At 45.9% G+C, this 24,832-nt stretch overlaps 2 protein-coding genes across 2 annotated transcripts in view; one reads left to right on the top strand and one right to left on the bottom strand.

Annotated features, from left to right (window-relative positions):
• HEATR4 (HEAT repeat containing 4) overlaps window positions 1–24,832 on the top strand; it is a 45,551-nt gene that overhangs the window by 10,814 nt on the left and 9,905 nt on the right. Inside the window, exons 4-16 of the mRNA XM_059182876.1 lie at window positions 1,009–1,149; window positions 5,816–6,019; window positions 7,278–7,421; window positions 10,483–10,662; window positions 11,177–11,337; window positions 11,985–12,089; window positions 14,107–14,225; window positions 14,915–15,095; window positions 15,658–15,727; window positions 16,557–16,746; window positions 18,469–18,547; window positions 19,502–19,661; window positions 21,071–21,129. Coding sequence (XP_059038859.1) covers window positions 1,009–1,149; window positions 5,816–6,019; window positions 7,278–7,421; window positions 10,483–10,662; window positions 11,177–11,337; window positions 11,985–12,089; window positions 14,107–14,225; window positions 14,915–15,095; window positions 15,658–15,727; window positions 16,557–16,746; window positions 18,469–18,547; window positions 19,502–19,661; window positions 21,071–21,129 — 1,793 coding nt within the window. The remainder of the gene's footprint in view (window positions 1–1,008; window positions 1,150–5,815; window positions 6,020–7,277; window positions 7,422–10,482; window positions 10,663–11,176; window positions 11,338–11,984; window positions 12,090–14,106; window positions 14,226–14,914; window positions 15,096–15,657; window positions 15,728–16,556; window positions 16,747–18,468; window positions 18,548–19,501; window positions 19,662–21,070; window positions 21,130–24,832) is intronic.
• Window positions 20,777–23,293, bottom strand: RIOX1 (ribosomal oxygenase 1). Its single transcript, XM_059182877.1, has one exon. It carries the CDS (start codon window positions 23,218–23,220, stop codon window positions 21,277–21,279), a length of 1,944 nt encoding a protein of 647 aa, XP_059038860.1. The 5' UTR covers window positions 23,221–23,293; the 3' UTR covers window positions 20,777–21,276.

Consider the following 24,832-nt stretch of genomic DNA (forward strand, 5'->3'; position numbering starts at 1 on the left):
GAATCTGTTTGCCCCACTCCCACCCCCACACCTTTCTCTATCCCTTTATCTTACTAAGGAGGTTATTCCACAACCATGTGGAACATGGGGTTGTAAAGCAAACAAGATTTGGCTTGGAGAACAGCTACTACTTCTCTGCTCTTCTCCTTCTCTCCCTTTGAGATAATCCATTGAGGTGCTTTGTTAGAAGAAAATCACGGGCTTTGGAGTCCAGAGGATCCTGGCTTAGCTCCTTCCTACTAACTTTAGCAAATTATATAATCGTTCCGAGCCTCCTTTGTAAAACGATACTAATAAAAATGCTCTTAAAGCCTGGTTGGCTCAGTCAGTTAAGCATTTGCCTTCAGCTCAGGTCATGATCTCAGGGTCCTGGGATCGAGCCCCACATCAGGCTCCCTGCTTGCAGGAACCCTTCTTCTCCCTGCCTCCCTCCTTCTTTCTCATGCTCTCTCTCTCTCTCCCTCTCTCAAATAAAATCTTCAAAACAAAAAAAAAGCCACTTCAAGTAAAGAATAGAAAGGAACGCATCTATAATGCTTCTTGCTCAGTGCTCAATAAATGTCCACTACCTTCCCCCTCCATCTTGTTATCTTTTCAGTGCCTGGCTTCCAAGACATGTGATCTAGGTTTGCACGTTCCAAGCTGTTTATTCTTCCTTGCCCCCATCTTGTTCAACTGTCAACTGAAAGTCTTCTTTAAGTATTTAACAGAATTATTCAGATGAAGTTATTTATGACTGATGAGAAATGAATTAAGATACTCCTTAATTGGGACTTAGCTTTTCATGGGGGGCAATGCCTGTAAGTTAAGATAGGTTCTGCCTTGGCTTCCAAGCCTCTGTGAGGCCACCAGCTCCTATTTCCAAGCAACAGTCACCTTCAAAGGATGCCCCCACATCATGGGAATCATGAGTCTTTGGGGCTGAAGAGTAAGGCAGAAGGAAATTGGGTGTGATCCTGGCGACTGAAAACCCAGCAAGGAACTTCTTATTTCTTTATCTGATCACAGATCAAGTCCGGATCATCCACCAGATTGGTGGGAAGAGAGACCACATTTTCTTGGAAAACCTCAACTGCTACAAGAAGCAGCTGTCTAAAGTCTTCCCTGAAATCCCAGAAAGGTGGACTTCCCAGCCAGTTCCTGAACCACGTAAGCAGGAAGTGGTAATGGGGTGATGATGAAAGTGCACTTTTTTTAAAATTTAAGATTTATTTTAGAGGGGCACCTGGGTGGCTCAGTGGGTTAAGCCTCTGCCTTCAGCTCAGGGTCCTGAGATAGAGCCCTACATTGGGCTCTCTGCTCAGTGGGGAGCCTGCTCCCCCCCCCGCCTACTTGTGATCTGTCAAATAAATAAATAAAAGCTTAAAAAATATATTTATTTGAGAGAGAGAGAGAGCATGTGTGTGTGAGCATATGCACAGACCAGGGGAAGGGGCAGAGGGAGAGGATCTCAAGCAGACTACCTGCTGAGTGCTGAGCCCCAAGTGGGGCTTAGTCTCACGACCCTAAGATCATGACCTGAGTGGAAATCAACAGTCCCCACACTGACTGACTGGGCTGCCCAGGTGCCCTGAAAATGGGGCTGTTTCTTTAAGGACCCTGTTTCATGGGCTGGGTATCACCGTATGTCGGGGAGTCCCTTCCTACTAACTAAAAATCATCTCATCAAATTATAAAACACTAATTGCAACTAGGAAGAGCCTTTGTGGAACATCCATTCAGTTGATATCAGATCAAACTTAGGTGTAACCAAGAGCTTTAGGGCGGATAATTACCAACGAGGCAGGTCCCATCTGCTTCCCATGCTTCCAGGGAAAGTACATCAGACCTTCGATCTGGCACCCTGCCTTGTCCCTTTGGGCTCATTCTACCTTCCCATTCCTTTCTCAGGCCCATACCTGCCTCTGTTCTAGATTTCTGTTTCATAAGCATATCATTCTTAATTCCGTAAGAGAGAGAGATGGAGGGAAGGCAGATGGCCAAGAAATGAGCTTATGAAACAAAAAATGCCCGTCCTCCAAAGATCATGCTTCCATGTCCCATGACCTTTCTTTGCAGAGTCACTGCTCTGGTGGGCCCCTTCGTGTACAGAAACTAATGGTACTAGTGGAAAGCACCCCGGGAAAGCCTTAGATTGAGCCTAAGCAAGTTCACCTTCTAGGGCTTCCCTTCATTAGAGCTGAGATTCTAATCATTCCTACAGTAAGGCACTTTGGAAATACCTACTGATTCTGTGATATTTATTGATACTTAGGTGACTTTGTGCATGAATTTTATAAACCATTAAGTGCTCAAACTCAAGGAATTATTACTAGCATACCATGTTTCCCCCATGGCAATTGTATCGTGTACGCTCTCTCCTCTGAGATAGTACATCCACAAAGACAGAAAGTTGACCAGCAGTTGCTAGGGAAAGGGAGGAATCGGCACAGGGTTTCTTTTTGGGGTGATAAAAAATATCCTAAAATTAGGGGTGCCTGGGTGGCTCAGTCATTAAGCATATGCCTTAGGCTCCTCCGGTCATGATCTCAGGGTCCTGGGATTGAGCCCCTGAGTCCAAGTCCGGCTTCCTGCTCAGCAGGGAGCCTGCTTCTCCCCCTGCCTGCTGCTACCCTGGTCATCCTTGCTCTCTCTCCATCTCTCTGTCGAATAAACAAATAAAACCTTTTTTTAAAAAATCCTAAAATTAGATGTTGTGATAGTGGTAGAACTCTGTAAATATGCTAAAACCACTGAATTGTATCATTTTAAAAGGACGAATTTTATAGTATGTGAATTCTACCTCACAGCTGTTATAAAAAACAAATCGCCCTGCTGAATTCAGATGCCTCACCACCTGTCTCACTGGCTTCACACTTTTCCCCTACTGTGCTAGATGTTTGCCCTCTATTCCCCAGAACATAGAACATTTGATGAGCAGAAGCTGTAGAATCTTTCCCAAACTTCCTTTTTTTAAATAGTATTTGAAATTGGGGACCCAGGCTGGCTCAGTTGGTGGGAGTATGCAACTCTTAATCTCAGGGTTGAGAGTTCACACCCCACGTTGGATGTGGAGCCTACTTAAAAAAATAATAAATAGGGGCATCTGGATGGCTCGGTCAGTTCAGTGTCTGACTTCAGCTCTATCAGGTTCTGGGATAGAGCCCCCTGTCGGACTCCCTGCTCAGTGGGGAGTCTGCTTCTCCCTCCCTTCTCCCTCTCTCTGTTCCTCCCCCCTGCTCATGCTCTCTGTCTCTCTCAAATACTCTTTAAAAAAATAAGTATTTGAAGTTGATCTGGGAGAAGTAAAGTCAGAACAGTAATCTAGACGCACCTGCTTATATTCTCATCTAGAAAATACTAGGTATGAAAGAACCTAAAGAAGGAAAAATTTGGGGGGCACCTGGGTAGCTCAGTGGGTTAAGCCTCTGCCTTCAGCTCAGGTCATGATCGCAGGGTCCTGGGATGGAGCCCCATATCGGGCTCTCTGCTCAGTGGGGAGCCTGCTCCCCACCGCCCCCGCCTGCCTGTCTGCCTACTTGTGATCTCTGTCTGTCAAATAAATAAATAAAATCTTTAAAAAAAAGAAGGAAAAATTTTGAAGTTAGGAGATGTGGGTAGTTTTTTTTACTCTCTATTTTGATTGAATTGAAGACTTAGATGAGGATTTCTTTAAAATGATCAAAATTCTCAAGATACAAAGTGTACTTCTTGCTATATAACCTTAATTTCCCCCAAATTGTGATATAAAACTCTCTAGTATACCCAGATCATTCTAGTTCTTCTATAGTGAACACAGGTCTTATGGTCCAAAGTGAAAGGCACCATTTATTTCTGCCAGCAAAGGATACTGTGCCTTTTATCGCATAGGAAGCCCAAGGGCGGTTTGTGTGCCCCTTTCAGAGGACTTTTTTTTTTTATATATATAATTTTTTATTTTTTATAAACATATATTTTTATCCCCAGGGGTACAGGTCTGTGAATCACCAGGTTTACACACTTCACAGCATTCACCAAATCACATGCCCTCCCCAATGTCCATAATCCCACCCCCTTCTCCCAAACCCCCTCCCCCCAGCAACCCTCAGTTTGTTTTGTGAGATTAAGAGTCACTTATGGTTTGTCTCCCTCCCAATCCCATCTTCTTTCATTTATTCTTCTCGTACCCACTTAAGCCCCCATGTTGCATCACCACTTCCTCATATCAGGGAGATCATATGATAGTTGTCTTTCTCTGCTTGACTTATTTCGCTTCAGAGGACTTTTTATGTGGAATGTGGTTAGTGGATGTGTTTATACTTGTCTCCAACTCAAAGGACCAGAAGTAAAATTAATGTTGGCAGGTGTGCGTGTTTATTCCCACACAGGTTAAATACCGGAGATTCAAGGCTTTCTCACCACACTCTTTTTAACTCCCTGAGCAGGGGGATGTAGGAGGAAAGGGACTAGACTAATTCAGCTACTTCTCACTTCTGTGGGAGGGATTTCAAGCAGGCTGAGAGGAGAGAAATGGGGGAGTAGCATAGTATCGACTCACTGGGAGCTGACCTGTCCAGAGGTGGTTCTGCCTCCCCAGCTCATACCTCCTACTGCAAAGGAAGCCAGCCCTCAACAGGGTGATGGGGCTCCCCCAGCATGACCGAGCTGGGGGAGAACCATTCGGAGGGTATGCTCTGTGCGCCATCTGAGCTAAACTGCCCTGGAGTCTCACAAGACTCTTTTTACATTAGGAGAAAGAAATGGTTTTGCCTTGCTTGCTCAAAGGAAAGAGTGGATTTAGAACAAACCTAAACATGTTAGAATGAAATCGTGGAAGGGGCACAAACCTCGGCAGTGACAGATCAGGGCATGAGACAGATAAGCAACGCCACAGATCATGAACTTGGTAATCTGGAAATGTTTTTATATTTTTTGCCTTCCCCACACAACTGCTCTGAGGAAGAGTCCTTCTGAATCTGACACCAGGGAGATCACAAAGTCTAGAAAACATAGCTGTAACTGGTTTTTATATAACAACTATATTTTTTATAATACATTCTTCTGTCCTCAAATTTTCAGCTGTTGTCATAATGAGGAAAAACTCAGAGACGCTAAAATCTCTCAAACTTAGCACTTTGTAGCAGCATTCCTCCTCCCAAATTAGAAACATTAAAAAGTCAGCACCTGGCTGGCTCAGTCAGAACACAGGACTCTTGATCTTGCTGTCCTGAGTTCAAGCCCTGTGTTAACTGTAGAGATTACTTACAAATAAATAAAGTTTAAAAAAAAAAAAAAGATTTGAGAGAGACAGCGTGCGTGCACGAGCAGAGGGAGGGGCAGAGGGAGAGAGAATCCTCAAGGGACTTCCTGCGGAGCTTGTGCCTGGCATGGGGCTTGACCCCAGGACCCTGAGATCATGACCTGAGCCAAAATCAAGAGTCATCCGCTTAACTGAGCCATCCAGGCATTACAATAAATACATAAACTTAAAAAAAAAGACAAAACGCTAATAAACTAGGAATGGACAATTACATTCTAAATTGCAATATAGCAAGATAACTGAATTTTAAGCAAAACCTTATTATATATAAACAAATTTTGTTCTTAAAGATTCAGTATATAAGAAGGTTTATATATATCTAAATCCACCCCCCGCATGCCTTTATCACGTCTGTCATCAGGACTTTTCCTAACTCCCTATGGGACTTGTAATTAGTTCCCAGCATAATCATGGGCAAGTTTGTTCTGAAGAGTTTGTTCGGCCTTGGTGTTGGTCAGGAGTAGGATGTCATGCTAGCTTGGAACACAGGGCCTCGGGCAGTGGGGCAAGACGACCTCACAATGCCATACTGCACAGTCTGCAGGCCTGTGAAAGGAGCCCTGCGCTGGACAGCTTTGCCCACTCCAGTCAAAGATCCGCTGCTCCAGATGGGCGAGGAGGACGTTCCCATTATGACCAGGAAACTGAGGAAGCAGAAAGAATCACTCAAGGAGGATGTGACTTGGGAAGTGGCGGTCCTGCGGAGGATGCTGCAGGAATGGAAGACTGCCTGGGCTCTGAGTAAGTGAAGGGGCAGTGGTGGGTCTGGAGATATCAGTAAACATTTGAGGGAGGAGGGTCTCACCTTGGCCTCATGTTTTTCAGTCTATGAAAATTCATCCCTCTCTTGTGAAAACATACAAATCCAGTTCACTCATGAAGGTGTCACTAGAGAAGAGCCTTTGACACAATGATAGTTGACCTATCTCTGGAGGCTTTCTGCATGGGCGGGTTGTACCTCAGTAATCTGCGTACACTTGCTACCCTGAGGACTCTTCAGACAGGGACTCCGTCTTACAGCCTCTGAAACTTTATGCTCAGTAAATGACGCATGAAGGGAAGGATGAAATATGCTGCCCAAGCAATGGAAGTGTAGTGATCCAGAGAAACTAGTGGGCTGTGGTAGAAACAACACCTCTCGAAAATTCACATGCAGAGTTGGGATTCTCAGATATCCACTCTGCCTTTGGCAATGTGGGAGTAGAAGGTGGAATGCCTGGGGCAGAGTAAGGGCCTGGCAAGGACTGGTTAAATCTCTAAGGTGTGAGGACATAGGACTGCTGGCTTGCAGAACTCGAGACTAGTTTAATTTAATTAGTGCAGGAGAGAGGCGATCACGCAAACATAAAAGGGCTGACAGATTTTCTGAGTAAAACTACCAGTAGGAACTCTGAAATGAAAGCTTATACCTACAGAGAGAGAAGTTAGTAATAAAATAAGGAAGATCTTGAAAGCCAGATGGAAGAGACCTCAGAGGCAATCTAACGATAACCACAATCCTAACAATTGAGTCCTTAGTATCTTGCCTGGCCTTTTGTTAAATATTTTGTACAGTTAACTCATTTACTACTCAGAGTAACTCAATGTGGTAGGTTCTACTACCATTCCTATTTTATAAGTGAGCAATATTAACCTCAGAGAGGTTAAGTAACTTATCCAAGGTCACACAGCTAATAATTGTGATTCCAAACCAGGTGGGTTTGATAACAAAGTACCCTTAATCACTGTGTTATCACCCTTTTATTTTCCAAATGGTAACAATGAAGAGTTATTTAAGCAAAGAGAGACAGAATATAAGATGGGATGGGGCAGGGGAGTGCGTAGCAGCCTTTGCGAACTGCCCAACAGGGTACGTGGATTATCAGAGAAATATCTTCCCCATATCCCTGGGGCCCTTTATTCTTCTGAGCTAATGTTTTGATTGAATTGTGCTAGGAAGAAGGGGCCTATCTAACCCTAACCAGATGGTTTTCTTCTCCTTTCCCTCCTTGTGGCACAGTCATCGAGTGGCACCATGCGACAGTAGAGGGCCTACTGCGGGGCTTGCTGGACGTGCATGACGACACTCGGATCCAAGCCATCATCACATGTGCCACAGCTGCTTTAGAACGGCCCCGGATTGCCACCAGCCGGGGGGACTCGAGTGAGAGCCAGAACTTAACTTGCTTGAGAGTATAGGCAACTCATACAGCCACAGACAATGAGAACTGGTGTGGACCTTTGAGCTTATCTGAGATCATTTTACAAACAAAACCAAGGCCCAGAGACTGGCCTGAATATACACAGCTTATCAGCAAGAGATGAAATTTAAATTCCTGACTTCAGGTTCAATGCCTTTGGCACTACATTTCATTACCTTCTGTTTGCCTAGCAGCTTCAAGGAAGCTTGCACTGTTCCACTCAGGGATCCTGTTTGTAATAGACCCAAATTATACATAGTTCGTGTGTGTACATACATACACACTTTCCCCTCCTGACTCTATTTTAGCCCTTCTTTTGACAGCACATCTGAAACCCAAGACAGATACCCTCACTGTAGACATCCTCCCCAAGTTCCAAACCTCAATCAGCAGCCCCACAGTCCACCTAGTTTCAGAGCCAGGGCCCTGGGAGTCATCCTGGATAAAACCTTCCTCCTCCCATAACAAAATGAGATTCTGATTTTGCCTCCTTCTTTGTGTATTCATCAATCAACAGAGGAATATAAGAGGTAATTCCCTTCCCCCCAAATTCCCAGTCTCACCCCATGCTACTCCCCAGGGTCACCAGTGTTGTTTGGCATTTCACATCTTTCTTGATGCTTTCGGAAATAATATGTCAACATACATGTAGGATTTTCTATTCATTATAAAAATGAATGTTGAATTTTACCAGCCATTTCCTATTTTCTCTCTTTAATTTGTGGATGTGAATTCTGTTGTTAAATTCTTAGACTCTAACAGATCATGATAAATTATTCTTTTGTTACTCCACTGGGTTTGATTTATTGATATTTTAGAATGTTTTACTACATTTACAAAAATGAGTAGTTAAGTTTCAGTTTTTGCTAGTTTTAGAAAATGAATTAAGGACTTAGCCATTCTTTCCAATGGTCTTTAATCTTTTGGAAAAGAAAAGTCAATAGCTTTTTTCTTTACTAGCAGTAAGTAGTTAAAAAGGAAAATTTCCCATCTAGAACAGCCAGAACTGTAATCTGAGAAGACAGTTTAACAAGATCCAGGACCCAAATGCTAGAAACAATCAAGTGCTATTGAGAGGACATAAAACCAACTGTCTTACTTATTTCTCAGATGCCCTCAGATACCTTTTATGGGAAACCTGGGCTAGGGCTTTTTCCTCTCTGTTGCTGGTAGCATTCTAATAATATTCTGTCCTAATAGGTATCATTCTATCTTAACTGTTTACTTTTCTGCCATTCCTGCCAGACAAGGAGCCCTCCTAAATGGCGGGGACTAATTTTACTTCTACAAAATTGTCATGTTTTTAAAGTTTCATTTATTTCCTAGCTACTGAGTTCCAGATATGGGCATTTTTGGTACAAGTTTCTGAATTTGCTGCCCCATCTGCCAGAAAACTCTTCATTTCTTTTTTAACCTGATTAATCTCTATACTTGTCCTTTACTTTTCAGCTGTCATTTCCTTTGACTTTGCCCTGCCCCACCACCCAAACTTGGGTCATTGTCCCTCTATATGCTTCCACACTTAGGCATTTTTTTTCTTTTTTTCATCAGCTCTAGGCTGAACATGGGGCTTGAACTCACGAGCCCAAAATCAAGAGTTACAGTCTCTTTCAATTGAGCCAGCCAGGCGGCCCCCACACTATGCATTTTTTATTATAACTGCTTATTTCCTTGGGTATTAAATGAATGATACGTTTGCAGTACCCGGCACAGAGAAAACCAGTAGGCAGCCAGATATTATACTCTTATCCCCAATCTTTCACATACGTACAAAGAACACTTTTGTCTGCTCCCAGAATTATGCCTTCATGTGATCCCTTTCAGATGTCCTAGGTGTCCAGATTTTTAACCTTTGTCTTTTTTCTTCCCCATACCTTCCCAAAGAAAACTATCTTACTCATTACTTTTTGAAATACTCATTTGACTTCTACTTATTCTCCTAAAACACACCTATTCCCATCTAACCTATTGTTAACAAATGACATAGCCGCCCACAATGATGATAAGATCAGAAATCCTAAAATCTTAGTCACAGATCCAGCTCTGCCACTTCTTGGGAAGTCAGTTAGCCTATTTGAGCTTCAAATTCCTTATCCCTAAAATGAGGATAATTGTGGACAAAAGGTTAACAGACCCTTTCCCCTTCTACCTGAGAATTTGAGCTTTAGTTAAATGTCTACGTGTTGCCCTGATCTCTATAGGCCACATTGCTTATGGTAAACATGAACTCTGATACATCACATCTGGACTGGGAAAATTGTAAGTGAAACAAATGCCTTAAGGAGGCACCATCACTTGGGCTTCCACGAATGCCGTGGCTTCTAATAGGCAGGCCCTTTGTGGGCCCTGGGATGAGAACTCAAGCCTTGTTGTAAGACAGGCTCGCTCCTGCGAACCCAGCACAAGTCCCCGGAAGGCTCTGTGGAATGCTGTCCAGAGTGCCTTGAGAACTCTGGCCAGAAGGAATGCCTGAGGCTGCCCTATTGGCCAACTGCTCTCCCATCCAAGATCCTTCAGAAGACTGGTGCTTTGTGTGGTCTGTGAGTCATGTGAGTCTTGACTTTTCGATCTAAAAAGACTCCTGAAATGACGTATTTCAAATGAGCTCCGCAGTTAATACCTGCCTTGCCTACTTCAACGAGCTGCTGCCAGACTGAATGAGATAATGAATATGAAAACACTATAAATGGCAAAGTAAAAATACAAAAACATGTATGGTAAATAGGTTAATTTTCATCATTGAAACTAATGGTGAAGGTCACCAGAGTCTAGCCGGAAACCTTCCGTGGCCTGAATCCAGCTCTCCATGGGCCACATGATCAAGGACTAGGAGCAGGCATACCCAGCACAGAAGGGAGCCAGAAATGCCCACTTACTGCAGGGGCTCAGCCAAACTCTATTAACCAGCAGGAAGCACCAGGAACTGAGGTTGAGGACGGCCACTATGCAGCTAGGGGGAAGAAACTGTTTCGGTGAAAATCAAAGAGGCTAGCACCCTCTTACCTGGTTCTCTTTTGATTACAGACAAGGAGACTGGGAAAGCCCCATCTGTCCAGGTCTTGCCAGAGGTTCTACAGCCCGCCCTGGAGGCTGCTCTTGGGGACCAAAATGCCAACGTGCGGATGGCAGCGGCACTATGCCAATATGCCACACAGTCACATAATCCCCTTGCCCGGGACGTCATGCACAGTGTCCTGTCAAAGGGTGAGTAACTCCCTGCCGCTTCTGACCTGCGACTATGGGGTAGAGACAGGACATCTCACTATCAGCTTCTCCTAATCCTTTCTTCTCCAGTGTCATGCTCTGTGAGGTCTACTATATTGGGGGTTTGGGGTTTCTGTCCCTGAACATTCAGAGATAGTGCTTCCTAGATACTTTTACAAAAGAGGGTCACTGCCACCTAGTCGTACCTGGGTGGCTAAGTGTTTCATAGACCTATTTGTCTGGACACCATGACCCTGTTCACGCAAATTTATTTGGCCCTTATGGCCTACTGCTGTTACCCAGCAAGAGCCTTTTAGGCTTTAACTTTTCAGGTTAAGGTTTTCAGTCTATATCTAAAACCTTGATACGATCCATTGAAATACAGGCATTGACTTCTATACTAAGCAGGGCACGGGAGAGTAAGATACCAGGCAGGTAACAGCCTTGGGTACCAACCCTGAGGCTGTTCTCTCTGCAGGGAGAACAGACAGCTGTTTCTCACCCCACCCAACAGGTAACAGTGTGGACAGCTGGGCTGCAGCTCAGTGCTTGGCTCTGGAAGGTGATGTCACATACCCCGTGATTAAGAGGATCTTCCAGCAGCTGTTTACTAAGAAGAATGACGACACAGAGCACCAGTGTTGTATGCTCCTGAGCCATCTCATTGAAAAGACAGTATGTATTCATTACAGGGTCAGAGGAGAAACCAAGTTATGGGGAACACTTGAGTCTGAGGTCAGTTCAAGTAAGGAATTGGAAATGCAGGTGGCTGAGTAAGTCAGTCAGTCAGTGTAGTTAAAAGACTGGACTACGTGTGTGCGTGGATTGGGGGACAGAGTTGTATTTACAGGTAAAAGACACCAGCCACCTGAGACAAAGGTGAGAAAAGTAGGCTGCAGGTGGTTTCTGTGTGCAAGAAGAGTTGTGATATGTAGAATTTGCTTCTGCCATAAGTTTACCATTGAAAACTGCACTGACCTACAAGTGTGTTTACTTTCAACAGAAATGTGAAACTCACAGACATTGAGGCATATACAAATCGTATCAGGAGTAAAAATCGTTAAAAAGAAGGTCCCAGGAGTTTTCTGTTCAGGTTGCTAAATCTGTATATTGTTCCTTGATTTAAGAATCCAAAGTCAGTTGGCTCAGATAGAAGAGTGCCCCGTATCTTGTAAACCCACTCTTTCCTTCACTAGGGATGGGCTCCTCATGTACTTGTGACATTAATTAGGCTGAAGGCCATATTAGGATCTAACACTTCTTCAGGCTCCAGCATCTCTAAAAGTTACCAGGAATATCCACCTAAGTCTTCCATTCCTCAGACCCTGATACACACCATGCTCGCTGTGGAGCTGAACAGTTACCAGTGGAGGGACCGGATCATAGCCTGCCGGGTTCTCTCACAGATCGGTGGGAACATCAGTCTGGTAAGCCTTCTGTGTTTTCAGGACAGAGAGTCGAAGCAAAAGGAGGCTGGGGAGCCCTTCCACTTTTTGCTGCTATTTATTATTTATTTATTTATATTTTTAAAAAGATTTTATTTATTTATTTCACAGACAGAGATCACAAGTAGGCAGAGAGGCAGGCAGAGAGAGAGGAAGAAACAGGTTTCCTCCTGAGCAGAGAGCCTGATGCAGGGCTCCATCCCAGGTCCCTGGGATCATGACCTGAGCTGAAGACAGAGGCTTTAACCCACTGAGCCACCCAGGCGCCCCTAGTATCCCATTCTTACCGAGCAGATCTTTGACTCTACCTTGCTACCTTAGTCCTAACCCAGGATTATCTTTATATGCCAACATGTCTTTCAGACTCAAGGCACTTGCTTCTTAGCAACAGTTGTAACTCACTCACAATGAAATAAGCAAAAAACCCTAGGAAAATTTAGAAACTCTTATAGTACTTTGGCATTGCCTTAACGTGAATGTACTGTATAAATACCAGCAAGTGACGTTCCTTACTCTCCCGCCCCCGCCAAAACTGGTCCTTCACCAGAGAGTTTGAGAAGCACTTACTTAAACTACCCAACAGCCCAATCATACCAGTGTCTATGTTGGCTCTGAGTGTTCAGCACATAGAGAAGGTATAAAACACAGTCCCTACTTTAAAAAGATTGACAGTTGGAATGACAACATACACAAATGATTCAAGAACAAGTGATACATGTACAGTACACTCATAATTTTTCAGAGAGAGACATTAGTGTAGGCTGAACCTATCACCTGGGGGAAGGAGTGTGGAACAGCTGCGCAAGACTTAGTCGGAACTAAAGAGGGACTTCCAGGGGGCGGAAACCCTGACCATCATTTGAGCTTTCACCCGACCTGTTTCTTCCCATTACTTTTTAATCATCTTCAGCTGTCCAAATGGGGGGTTTCCCCTTCTTCCTATGTGCCACTGTATCTTTTCCTTATGACACTCAGTACCTCCAAAATGTCCCAGAACACCACCACTGCCCTGAGAAGTTAAGACCCTTCACCCTTGGACCCTCACATTTTGAGTGGAAAGCACAAAATCTGGTCATTTGGTATTATCATCTGAAGACGTTTTAGTCCGGGTTAATTCTGCCCCAGTTGCCATGAACCCTTGCTCTGAAATCCTGACCAGCAGCACAGGCAACGCCTGGGAGATTGTGAGAAGAGTAGGATCTCCCCTCAGGCTCACTCAATCAGAATCTGCATTTTAACAACATCTAATTCGTTTGCACACTCACCTCCTTAGCACCGGTCACTCAGGATTGCCAACTGCAGAGCTGGCAGGGGACTGACGTGGCAAAGGTGAGAACTTCACGTCAGGTTGCTGGAATGAGAGAAAAGCACTATGTCCGTCAGTCCTTCATTCATTCAGGAAGCAAGGTCTGACCACAGCCTACACGCTTGGCACTAGGCCAGCACTGGGGATGCAAACATATTGTCTGAGAGAAATCCTCAAACAGGAGGGAGACGTTCCACCACGTCGGGGTGGAAGAGATGTTTCAGGCAGGGAGAATAGCTTGGGCACATTGACACAATCATGAACCACAACTGCAGTAATCTCGGTCTCATCCCTTCTGAATGAAGTATTGATATACAGGGTGGCCCACTGTCCAGGTTTGTCCAGGACATAGGCCAGTAAAGTCCCAGGCAAACTGGGAGGAGTTATCACCCTACTAGTGCATAACCATCAAATGTTAAGTCCCTCAAGGACAGAAAACGTTGGTTCTGACAATATAGCAGTGTTAAGCATAAGCTTAGAAAACAGACTGGGCCTTGAATCCTACCTAGCTCTAGCAGAAACAGGTTAACCATGGGCAAGTAAACCTAAGCCTCCATTTTGTCTCCTGTAAATTGTAATCTGCTTCACTGGATTGTCAGGGAGGATTACGTGATGGGTGCAAACACCTGGCACAGTACCAAGCCCAAAACCGGCATTCAATAAATGGTAGCTAATTATTACTCCTCTTTACAGGATATGAAATATAAGTTGATCCAGATGATGCTGAGTGACTGGAATAAGGAAGTAAGACGTGCAGCAGCCCAAGCTGTGGGGCGAATGAAATTTGGGAAAGAGGTGTACAACACCATTAGGTAAGACCTAGTTAAACATGAACTCAGTGAAACTTTTCTGTTCGTTAGTGTTCGGGGATCCGGCCAGCTGGCATCTGTTGAGCTGCTTCGTATGTTCAGCATCGTACTGGGTCCCACTGCAGGATTGTTTTAAAAATAAAAAGTTACCAGTTCCTATAGACACTAACAATGTGGCTAAGGAAAGAATCAGAGTGCCCATTAGGTGTTAAGCACCGTTTTGGGTGTTTGAGAGTTCAAAGGTATGACACGATTCTGATTATACAGGCAAGATACACAAATGCTTCGTAAGGTCAACTTTCATGGAGGATGGATCAGACTACATAGGCAGAGAGAAGGAAAGACATTCCAGGCTGGGAGCCAAATCCGAATATAAAAATGAAGGTGGCACAGGGGAGGACAGTGAAGAGAACTTGACTGAGCAATAGGGACACGTGTGGAAGTTTCCTTCACTGAGCCATTCAATATAGTTTAGTGCCCAGCACATGCTACTAATAGGGGTTGAATTAAGACAGTTGAGATCTCTCCCCCGTGAAACTTAACCTCCTGGCGTAAGGCTGACTAGGAAAAGGTGGGAATGGATAATGGAGAGCTGACAGAGGTTGGGTTTTTATCTTGAGGACATTCGTAGTGGTGGTGGTGGGAATGCCAAAAGTTCAAGGAGGCAAAATAAAAGCACTTGTGCCTTCCAGAGTCAAGCTGAGTCAAGGAAATTTCCAGGAGCGTGTGGAAGCTCTCTCCCTGATTGGTGGGCTCCAGCTCATGACTGCCAGGCTTCTCCCAAGCTTCCTGAACTGCTTCTCCGACAACTTCATGGCAGTTCGGCGGGCAGCCTGTTTGGCAGCAGGCGCCCTGCAGATCCGAGATAAGATGGTGAGTCAGAGAAATACATCGCCATTCACCTGATTAACCTAAAGAGGGCATCACCCTGGGCTTCCCTTGTTGGGAATACTGCACGTACCGTTCTGTGGACACCCCACATGAAAGATCAGAACCAGGAAGGTGAGGGGGTAGACGGGCCACATCGAGGAGTCAGTTAGGACCCTTTTCCACTCCCAGCTAGCCCAGATTTAACTCGAGAGCACATCCTTGAATCCTGTTCTCACCTCAGTTACAGGCTTTAGGATCAACTCCAGTGAATGGAGTTATAATTATAATCCCTAGTTATTAGGGGAAAATCTGATTGCAGGTGTTCTAAAGAAGCCTGTATAACCAGAGAACTGTGGGCTGAGGACAGTCAATCTAGACAGGAGATAATTCGGCTAATACACCATGTGTGCAGGCTAGTACTTCAGCTTCTGGCTCGTTCGTCACTAGAAGTGATAGAAGCCCATTTTTCAGTGATAGCACATTTCAGAGGTAAGACGGGTCCCTGTCTCTGGTTCATTCTTGTTCTGATCCTCTCCACTCAACATTGCTCTTTTATTCATCCCAGGTCCTCGACTGCCTTTTGAATCTGGTACAGAGGGATCCTTACTGGAAAATCAAGGCATTTGCCATTCAAGGTAGTATGGGAGTAGCCCCAGCTTCTCAACCTCAAACACCTTCCCAGGTGCTGGTATAAATTCCCAGACTCTTTCTAGGAAGGGAGTAGACTATAGGGGTAGAGATGGATACACCTTCTCAGAAGTTCTTGCCTGAGAAATTGAAGATTATTTTCTTTTTAATTCTCACTAAGGATCCTGTGTCTAGGTTTATGTCAAACCTGTTAAGAAGAAGGGCTAACAAGACAGTCCCCACCAACAGAATTAGTAATAAGTTCTAAGTAGGTATCCACAATTGGATACACTTGCTCTGGAGTTTTCAACTACAGGACTCTGTAAAAGACCAGATTCAAAAGACTGCTGGCAACTTAAAACCCTGCCGTCAAACTTTCCTAGAGTTTCTTTTTAAGGATTTTTGGCATTCCTTCTCTTGTTGACTATCTTTGCTTTAGGTAAACCTGTTAAATAATTGTGTCTCCTTTCCCCATTGTATTGCCTGGACTAGGTTAGTCTTCGGAGTTATCTGCCCCATATCTCATCCCTACATAAATAATTAGTATAGTCTCACATCCTAATGGGCAAGGATGGGATAGGACCTCCCTCCTCATCCCCACAGGAATCCTTCTGAGACGTCCTACTCTAACCCATCCCTAAAATTCTAATGATAATTAACTGTCATCCAAAAAAGAAGGTACTAACAAAATAGTTCAATATTTGCAATACTTAATTTAGCAGGCTGCTATCTACATATTATTGCTGTTATTTGTTAATAAGGCCATTTCTGGATGTTAGAATATAGCCAACTCCATCTTAAGTGACAGTGGAACTTGCTGCCCTCTAATCTCTGCAGCTTTGGGTCACATTGGCCAAGTGAGTCCCCAGCTGACAGACCTCCTGCTCTGGGCCATCCATTATGAAGAGTCACCAGGTGTACGACTAGAAGCTTGCCGTAGCATCCTAGCCCTCGATCTTCAAGGGGACCGGGTCAGGGACACGTTCCTAGATGTGCTGCTCCTAGAGAACCATGAGGCTGTTCTAAAGTAAGCTCTAAACCTGATTCCTGCCATGACCTCTTGTACTGCCGACTCTCCCGTCCTTGTTAACAGAATACATCCCTGCCTTTCCAGGGTGACTAATGGCTGTAAAAGCACAGGCTCACTTGTGCCATTCACCCACCCACTTAAGTGGGTAACAGAAAAACTAGCCTAAATTAAATGGGAAGTCAGGTCATATCATGCATGTAGCTATTCTCTATCCCAGGTGGCTTTAAATAATTCATTTATTCAGCTAACATTTTTCAAGTGCCTACCGTGATGACAGGCTTTAGAGTTAAAAAGAACAGAATTTGAATCCCAGCTCAGGCATACACTAGTTACGTAAACATGGGTAAGTTACTTAAACATTCTGAGCTCATTTTTTCAGATATCAAATGCAAATAATCATCTACCTTATGGGTCTGTGGTGATGATTAAAGAAATGATATGTAACGTATCCACCATGAGTGTTCAATAAATGGTACCATTAGTATCTTCCAATATATAGCCTTAAAAACTACACAACAGGGGTGCCTGGGTGGCTCAGTGGGTTAAGCCGCTGCCTTCGGCTCAGGTCATGATCTCAGGGTTCTGGGATAGAGTCCCGCATCGGGCTCTCTGCTCAGCAGGGAGCCTGCTTCCCTCTTTCTCTCTCTGCCTGGCTCTCTGTCTGCTTGTGATTTCTCTCTGTCAAATAAATACATAAAATCCTTTAAAAAACAAAACAAAACTATACAACATCCTTATAAGCTAAACATACCATTTTTGCAGATAAAGCTAAGCAAAACCACAGTTAGGATTGGAATTTAGGATTCTTGATTCCTACTTCTCTATTTTCCACCCTTTTTTTTTTTTTAAATGAGTAAGAACAATCTGGGCACGTGGGTGGCTCAGTCAGTTAAGTATCTGCCTTTGGCTCAGGTCATAATCCTGGGGTCCTGGGATTGAGTCCTGCATTGGGCTCCCTGCTCAATGAGGAGTCTGCTTCTCCCTCTGCCCCTCTCCCCCCACCACTCAAGCTTGCTGTCTCTCTCTCTCTCTCACACACACACACAAAAAATAAATAAACTCTTAAAAAAAAAAAAAAAGAGTAAGAACAATCTGGGCACCTGGGTGGCACCTTTTGGCTCAGGTCATGATCCTGGGGTCCTGGGATCGAGTCCCACATCAGGCTCTCTGCTCAGTGAGGAGTCAGCTTCTCCCTTTGTGGCCACCCCCCTGCCCCACCCCCAGCTCGCCTTTTCTCTCTCTCTCAAAAAGTAAATAAATCTTTAAAGAAGAAAAAAAAAAAAGAGTAAGAACAATCTGGGGCACCTGGGTGGCTCAGCTGGTTAAGCATCTGACTCTTGATTTCAGTTCGGGTCACAATCTCAGGGTAGTGAGGTCAATCCCTGGGTCAGGCTCTGTGCTAGGTATGGAGCCTGCTTAGAATTCTCTCTCCTTCTCCCTCTCCCTCTGCCCTTCCAACCCCAACTTTCTAAATTTAATAAAAAAAGGATAAGAATGGGGGCACCTGGATGGCTCAGCAGGTTAAGCCTCTGCCTTCGGCCCAGGTCATGATCCCAGGGTCCTGGGATTGAGCCCCTCGTCAGGCTCTCTGCTCAGCAGGGAGCCTGCTTCCCTTCCTCTCTCTCTGCCTACTTGTGATCTCTGTCAAATAAATAAATAAAATCTTTAAAAAAAAAAAAAGGGGTAAGAATGATCTAAGAAGTTCCTTTTATCTTTCAGGGAAATTCATCAGGCAATGAAGATACTCAACTTAGAAAATGTAGGAAACCAAGAAATGCTTCAGAAGATCAGGAACAGGGTAAGTTAAGTGCAAGCTATGTTTTCAAGAGAAAATTCAGAACTCTCAGAGTTCCTCAGACCCTTTTCTCCATCACAGAAATACTTTCTACAACCACACAGGTACTATATTTTCTGAAGATACAAAACATTTATGCAAAAATCAGATTATAAAATCCTAGTAAAGGGGCACCTGGGTGACTCAGTGGGTTAAGCCTCTGCCTTCGACTTGGGTCATGATTTCGGGGTCCTGGGATCGAGCCCCACTTCGGGCTCTCTGCTTGGTGGGGAGTCTGCTTTCCCCACTCTCTCTCTGCCTGCTGCTCTGCTTACTTGTGATCTCTGTGTGTGTGTGTGTGAGTGTCGAAAAAAACAAAAACAAAAAAACTTTTAAAATCCTAATAAAGACAAAGTAAAAACAATAATCCTACAGCCCTATCAAGTAACCCTCGAAATGGGCTATTGGTTCTGAAATACTTATTCTTCCTTCCCTTCCCATTTTCTCTCTGCCATCAACTAAACCCACGTTGTTCTTTTTTACAAGTAGACCTAGAGAAGGAAGAGTGACAGGAGCTAGCACCCTTGATTTTTAACTTTCCTTAATCCCTAAACTGGGGTTTTGCCAAAGGGGTGCTCTAGCTGAACAGGTAGTTCTAATTTTTCAAAGTTGTTAGATGAGTTGAAGAAAGAGAGGGACAAAGACTTTAAAAATGTAAGAGTCTTTCTTCATGTAATTCACAAAACCAGCTTCACACCAACCAAGCATTTCTTAGCATGTTCCTTTCATCATGCCCAAAAAGCTAAAATAGATTTTTCATTCACAGGTCTAAAAAATGTGCAACAAATATCAGAAGAATGCTGAGGGACTGTACCACCTAATACCAATAAGCACAATGCAATAAGTTACTTTATTAATGGTTTTTGATTATTTGCAGCCTAATAGTTATTTTTTTCAACATCATTTCTTCTGATCTAGATTCAAACACTAAGCCAAAAGGATTTGCTGACCCAGAAAATATTCAAGATGGAGAGGGTCATAGGAAAAATGAAGGAAGAAACAAAACGTGTTTACTTGCAACCCAAGGAGGGGCAAAAACCACTCAAACTCCATACTTTTCTACAAGAAACTTTTCACGGTAGGTTTCCACAGGGTGAGTTGTACACCTTGACTCCTTTAAAAGCCTCTTCTGGGATCTGGACATCTGGGGAGTTTAGTTTCTAGCCCTGTAGGATGAGTCAGGAAAGCTGCTACCTTTCATTTTTGGCCACCATCCTCTCAGTCCTTTTATTTTTTTCCTGCCTGCTCCCTGGCTTTTATTATTTGCTGTTTTGTCCCTTAAAAAAAAAAGAAGAGAAAAGAAAAGAAAAGAAAAAAGAATGAGGTAGTTCTAATTGAACGGATTTAAAAGTTAGGTAAAAAAAAAAAAAAAAACGAGAGGTTGGGAAACAGAACAAAAACTACTGTTACATTTGATTAAGCATCCAAACAAAGCCTTGTAAGTTTAACTTTTAATAGCAGTTACCTCTGGAAAGTGGGGTTGGAGAGAGCTCTCACTTTATGTACATCCATTAAAAAAAAAAAACAAAAAACTTCATAAAGTTCTCAACCTTATGTAACTGCACCTGTCAGTTACGGTGATACGATCTTAAAGTTCCAGACACAACCTAAATGAAGTGCAGATACCAAGCTGTACCAAAATGTACTTACAAAATCTGTGCCCAGGTGTAGCAGTAGCCTCAGATCATTCAGTCGGCTGCCTACCAGCCACCACCCCAAACCCAGGTCTTCTGGTTCCAAGTCCAGGGCTCGCTCTGGTACACCAGGCTCTCTTCCACCAACCATAAGAATATTCACTTGCCAGGTTTGGGGAAGATTCTTCCAACTGCCAGAAAAAAAAATGAGAGTGGAAAGTAACTGGAACACCAGCCTTCCTTCATGGCCAGCTTGCTACCAGATGATTGACTGAGGCACAAGTAGGTGACAATGCTGCCCCTTTGGGAGCAATGCCAGCTACTGATGCTAGCAAGCACTGAGCAAAAACACAGTTCACTCTTAACTTTTCCAGTAGGATTGTGCTGTTTGGGGCTCAAGTAGCATGATTAAAATAAATTACCCCTCAAGTTACAGAATTGCCCCAGTCCTACAACCATCCCAAGTTACCTTTCATCTCAGCCATTACAGATTTTCCCTATCTCCCCCAACCCAGTTCCTTCAAACCACGTCACATAATAATCTAGTCTTTAAAAAAAATAATCTGGAAACAGTCTTTGGCACTTTAATAACTTTTCTAACATTCACACAAACTCACGGTCACAAACAGGATACTAGCCCCAACCCTCCCCGCAAACTGAGGAAAGAGAACTCAAATGAAGGGTGCAAATTCCAAATAAAAAATAGCTAATGTCTCAAGAAGAATGACACAGCACACTGAGGCCTGGGGGTGACGATGAGGCTGGTGTTCTGAAATGATCAGGATCAAAGTTACTTCTGCAGCAAGAGCTCCTTTTTGCCACCTCCAACGTCTGCTTTTACTTTTGTGCCTAGGTGAAGTGTTGATTCCTAGAAAACCGTCTGAAATTTGTGACATTAAAGCAGTCTTAAAGGTAAATGTAAGCAGTCCTAAAGGTAAACGGTTCTCAAAGTACCTGAGTCCCCCCTCCAACCTCTCCCAGCCCCCGCAAAAAAGGTGGTAATGGTGGTTAAGAGAGAATCACCACTGTCTTGCTTCCAGCAATCAACCAGGAACCAGTTCAGGTTAGAGGCATCTTGGTGAGCAGCAGCCCCTTGTCATATAACATGGTCGCCAAGGAAAGCTGGTCCTCCACAGTGTCACAGGGCAGGTCCCCTACTCTCACAAACTCTGGGTAGGAGCGGAGCAAGAGTTCCATGGCATCAGCTTGCTGAGGGTATATCTCCAAGCACTTGGGCTCCTCCAGATGATAAACACGGGAGTTCTCCACTGTGTAATAGAGAAACAAATGGCCTCCCTCCCCCACCAGCCGGGCTATCCCATCCTGAAGCATGTGCACCTCCGTTTCTGTTGTCAACTGGGCCCCCACGTTCACAGGTTCGCCAGCCTCCCAGCGAATTGGGAGCCCGTAAACACTGAGCGCCCTCTCCCTATCAGTCAGCACAGGGGGCAGAGAGTCGTGGATGAAGTCTTTGGCTCGCTGGTCAGCCACAGCATCGACAGGGGCAAAGTGTCCCAAGCGGGCAACCAGGACTCGCACCTTCTCCATGAAAGCCGTTCTTCGTGGATCCTTAGAATCCGAGTGCTGGGCCCCCATGTAATCCATGAAGTCTCGCGGGAGACCCCTTCGGAACTCTACATTTTCTTCCATGGCAGCTTGCACTGCCAGAGGCAGTACGGCCTCCAGGAAGTCGCCCCAGGTATTGCGCTGGTACGTGGACAAGGTGAGGTGCAGGGAGTGGACTCCATCCTGGCATTCAGCTTGGTGGATGAAGCCCCGAGGAAAATAGAGCAAATCTCCAGGTTCCAGCACGGTCTGCAGCACCGGCTCCCCGAGGTCGTCCTGGCTGAAGTTGGGGCTGGAGGTCAGCGCCAGCTCCTCCGTCGGGACCCGGGGGCGGTAGACGCGCCAGAGCTTCCTACCTTCCAGCTGCAGCACAAAAGCCTCGATGTCGTCGTAGTGAGGGGCAAAGCCCTGCGAGTTGGGGGGCGTGAGGTAAATGTTGGAGCCTGCCATGCTGCCAAACTGCTCCTGGAGCACAGCCAAGAACTGCCACACGGTGGTCGAGAAGGCCTGCGGGCAGAGGAGGCGCAGGGAGCAGCCGGCCTGGTACAGGGACCAGGCTGCGGCGGGCAGCGCGCGGCCGGGCGGGTTCAGGGTCTCGCGCCGCCCGTTCACATAGCGAGCAGCGTCCAGGTGCTGCCCGAACTGCACGTCCTCGTGGCGCAGCATGGAGTCCAGGTCTGCGGTGGAGAAAAGCCCCTGGTAGTAGGCGGGGTCCTGCCGCCGCACCAGCACCGCCTCCCGCTCCCACAGGCGCCGGTAGAAGTGGTCCGGCGGCATGGGCGAGATGAGCCACTCGAAGAGGCGCGCCGCCCGCCGCCGGCTGCTGGGGATGCGGTTCAGCTCGGCCAGGACGCGCTGCAGCGGGGAGTCCCAGGCCAGCTCCCCGCCCGTGCTGTCCACCTGTGGCCCGGACAGCGTGGCGGGGGCTGCGGACGGCGGGGCGGCCGCCAAATGCTGGGCACTGCACAGCAGGGCCGAGGTTTCCACCACGCGCGCGGGCGGCGCGGAAGCCGGCACCAGGCGCGCGGGCAGGGCGGGCGCCTCCACCAGGCGGGCGGGCGGGGTTTGCCCCTCCGCCAGGGAGCGAGGGGTTTGGAGGGAGCGAGCCGCGGGCGAGGCCTCCAGCAGCTCTGCAGGCCCCAGGTGGCCATACGGTTCTCGCCGGGCCGCATCGGGGATGGCCGCCGTCCCACCAGGCAGCGGGTCCCCCTGATCGTCTACCGCCGACTCCACCCTCGAGTCCTCCGAGTCCTCGCTGGGCAGCGTCTGGGCCCTCAGTGCGGCCATGCGGGATGCCACGCTTCTCCTTAGCTGCCTTCGGATCTTCCTGGGCCTTAGGGGCAGGGCCAGCACCGACCCGCTGTGTGGCTGCGACTGGCGCCGGCGTCTCAACCTCCCGCGCCTCAGCAGCCCGGTGCTGGCCCGGAGCCCGTCCATGGCGGGAACCCCTTCCGAGGCCGGCTGGCCTGGGTGGAAAGGATCTCGCGGAGAGCCGCTGCGAGGCACGCTGGGAAGGGGGCGCGGCCTCCCGGCTGGCCACGCCTCCCATTCTCTCACCCGGCGCCTCCCGCTCGCCCTGCGGGCAGTACCCGGCTTCTCACCGGAGTAGCGGTGTCCCTCGCGAATTTGTAAGGGCTCCACATTTGCTGGGCAATTTAAAAACCAAACTGCTGGGGACTCCGGGAGAAAGAACGTTGTCTTCTTTATTAACTCTTCTTTCCTTCTTTAATCTCTGTGTCCTGGAGTGTTCCCAGGACGTCCTCATTTCTGAGCAGCGTGCTCCCTAGCAACTTTGCACAGGAAAGCACACAATTCTTATTTTCACAGAATGTCCTTGGGCAAAGATCGAGATTCCTCAGGCAAAGTTCACGCCTCGGTTCCACCGGCTCTTCTTTCTCAGCAGATGACGCCGCTGACTCCCTAATTTCCTTCCTTCCTTTGACCAGTACAAAAATCTCAGCCTTTTGGGGGTGGGGGGAGTCCCTGGCTGGCTTAGTCGGTAGTGTAGAGCATGTGGTCCTTGATCTCAGGGCTGTGAGTTCAAGCCCCACGCTGGGGGTGGAGCCTACCTTTAAAAAAAAAAAAAAAGAATGCAAGGATATACAGAATGTCAGTCATTGGCCTCTCTGTGATGTGGGAAAGAAGTTATGAGCTCTTCTACTTACGTTCTTGATATCTGCCCTTTCCGCCCATGTGGGGTTTTGTTGCATTAGCTTGGGCTTCTCGCCTCAGAATCTTCTATCACACCTTCCCTGAATCCTAAATTGACCTCTTAGTTCTGAGCCTCTCGTTTAACAGGGACTATAAAATGTGGTAGGCAAGAGGGTGCAGTTGTTGAGAATAGCACCACAGTCACTATTCCCTGTAAATATTGTTGCTTCGTTCATGAAGATTATGTCTTCATTTGAATCATTTGAGATACATTTCCAGGAATGGAATTGCTGGGTCAAAGGGCAAGAGAGCTTTTGTAATTGTTGGTAGGTTTTTCCAAACTCCCTCCAAAAGGGTTTACCAAATTGCCCTTCTGAAGAGTGTACAGCGTTGCAAACAATTAGGAGTATGTTGGACTGCATCTGTTTGATCCTTCCATCCTCTTCAGTCAAATTCCTTATCTGAACCCTTGCCAAAGCTTTTAGGTTTTACCCCTGCACATGTGTCACACTCTCCCTTTTAAATTTATGACTGTAATATAGTCTATTACAGTGGTCTTCAACTGGGGTGGTTTTGCCTCCCAGGAAACGCTGGGGGTGGGGGTAGATTGTTAAAATATGCAGGGGTAGAGACCAGAGATGCTGTTAAACACCTACAGTGCAATGGACACCTTCCCCCACCAGATAATTACCTTACCCAAACTGTCACTTGTTCTGAGACCAAGAAACCTTGGTCGATTATAAGTAGTCTCCAAACTGGTCTCTAACTTTGATCTCTCCCTATACCAGTTTGTAACACAGGTAGCAACAACATTAGTTTTCTGAAGTTGTGGCCCCAGATTTGCCAGTGCCCCACTCAGAAATTCATCTTGTACTTAATCAAGAAATCCAAGCTCCTT

This window comes from Mustela lutreola, chromosome 7 (assembly GCF_030435805.1).
Source record: "Mustela lutreola isolate mMusLut2 chromosome 7, mMusLut2.pri, whole genome shotgun sequence".
NCBI classification, from domain to species: Eukaryota; Metazoa; Chordata; class Mammalia; order Carnivora; family Mustelidae; genus Mustela; species Mustela lutreola.

What these genes read in the sequence shown, in the direction of transcription:
- RIOX1 (XM_059182877.1), bottom strand. Translation starts at nt 23,220, where the DNA reads ATGGACGGGCTCCGGGCCAGCACCGGGCTGCTGAGGCGCGGGAGGTTG.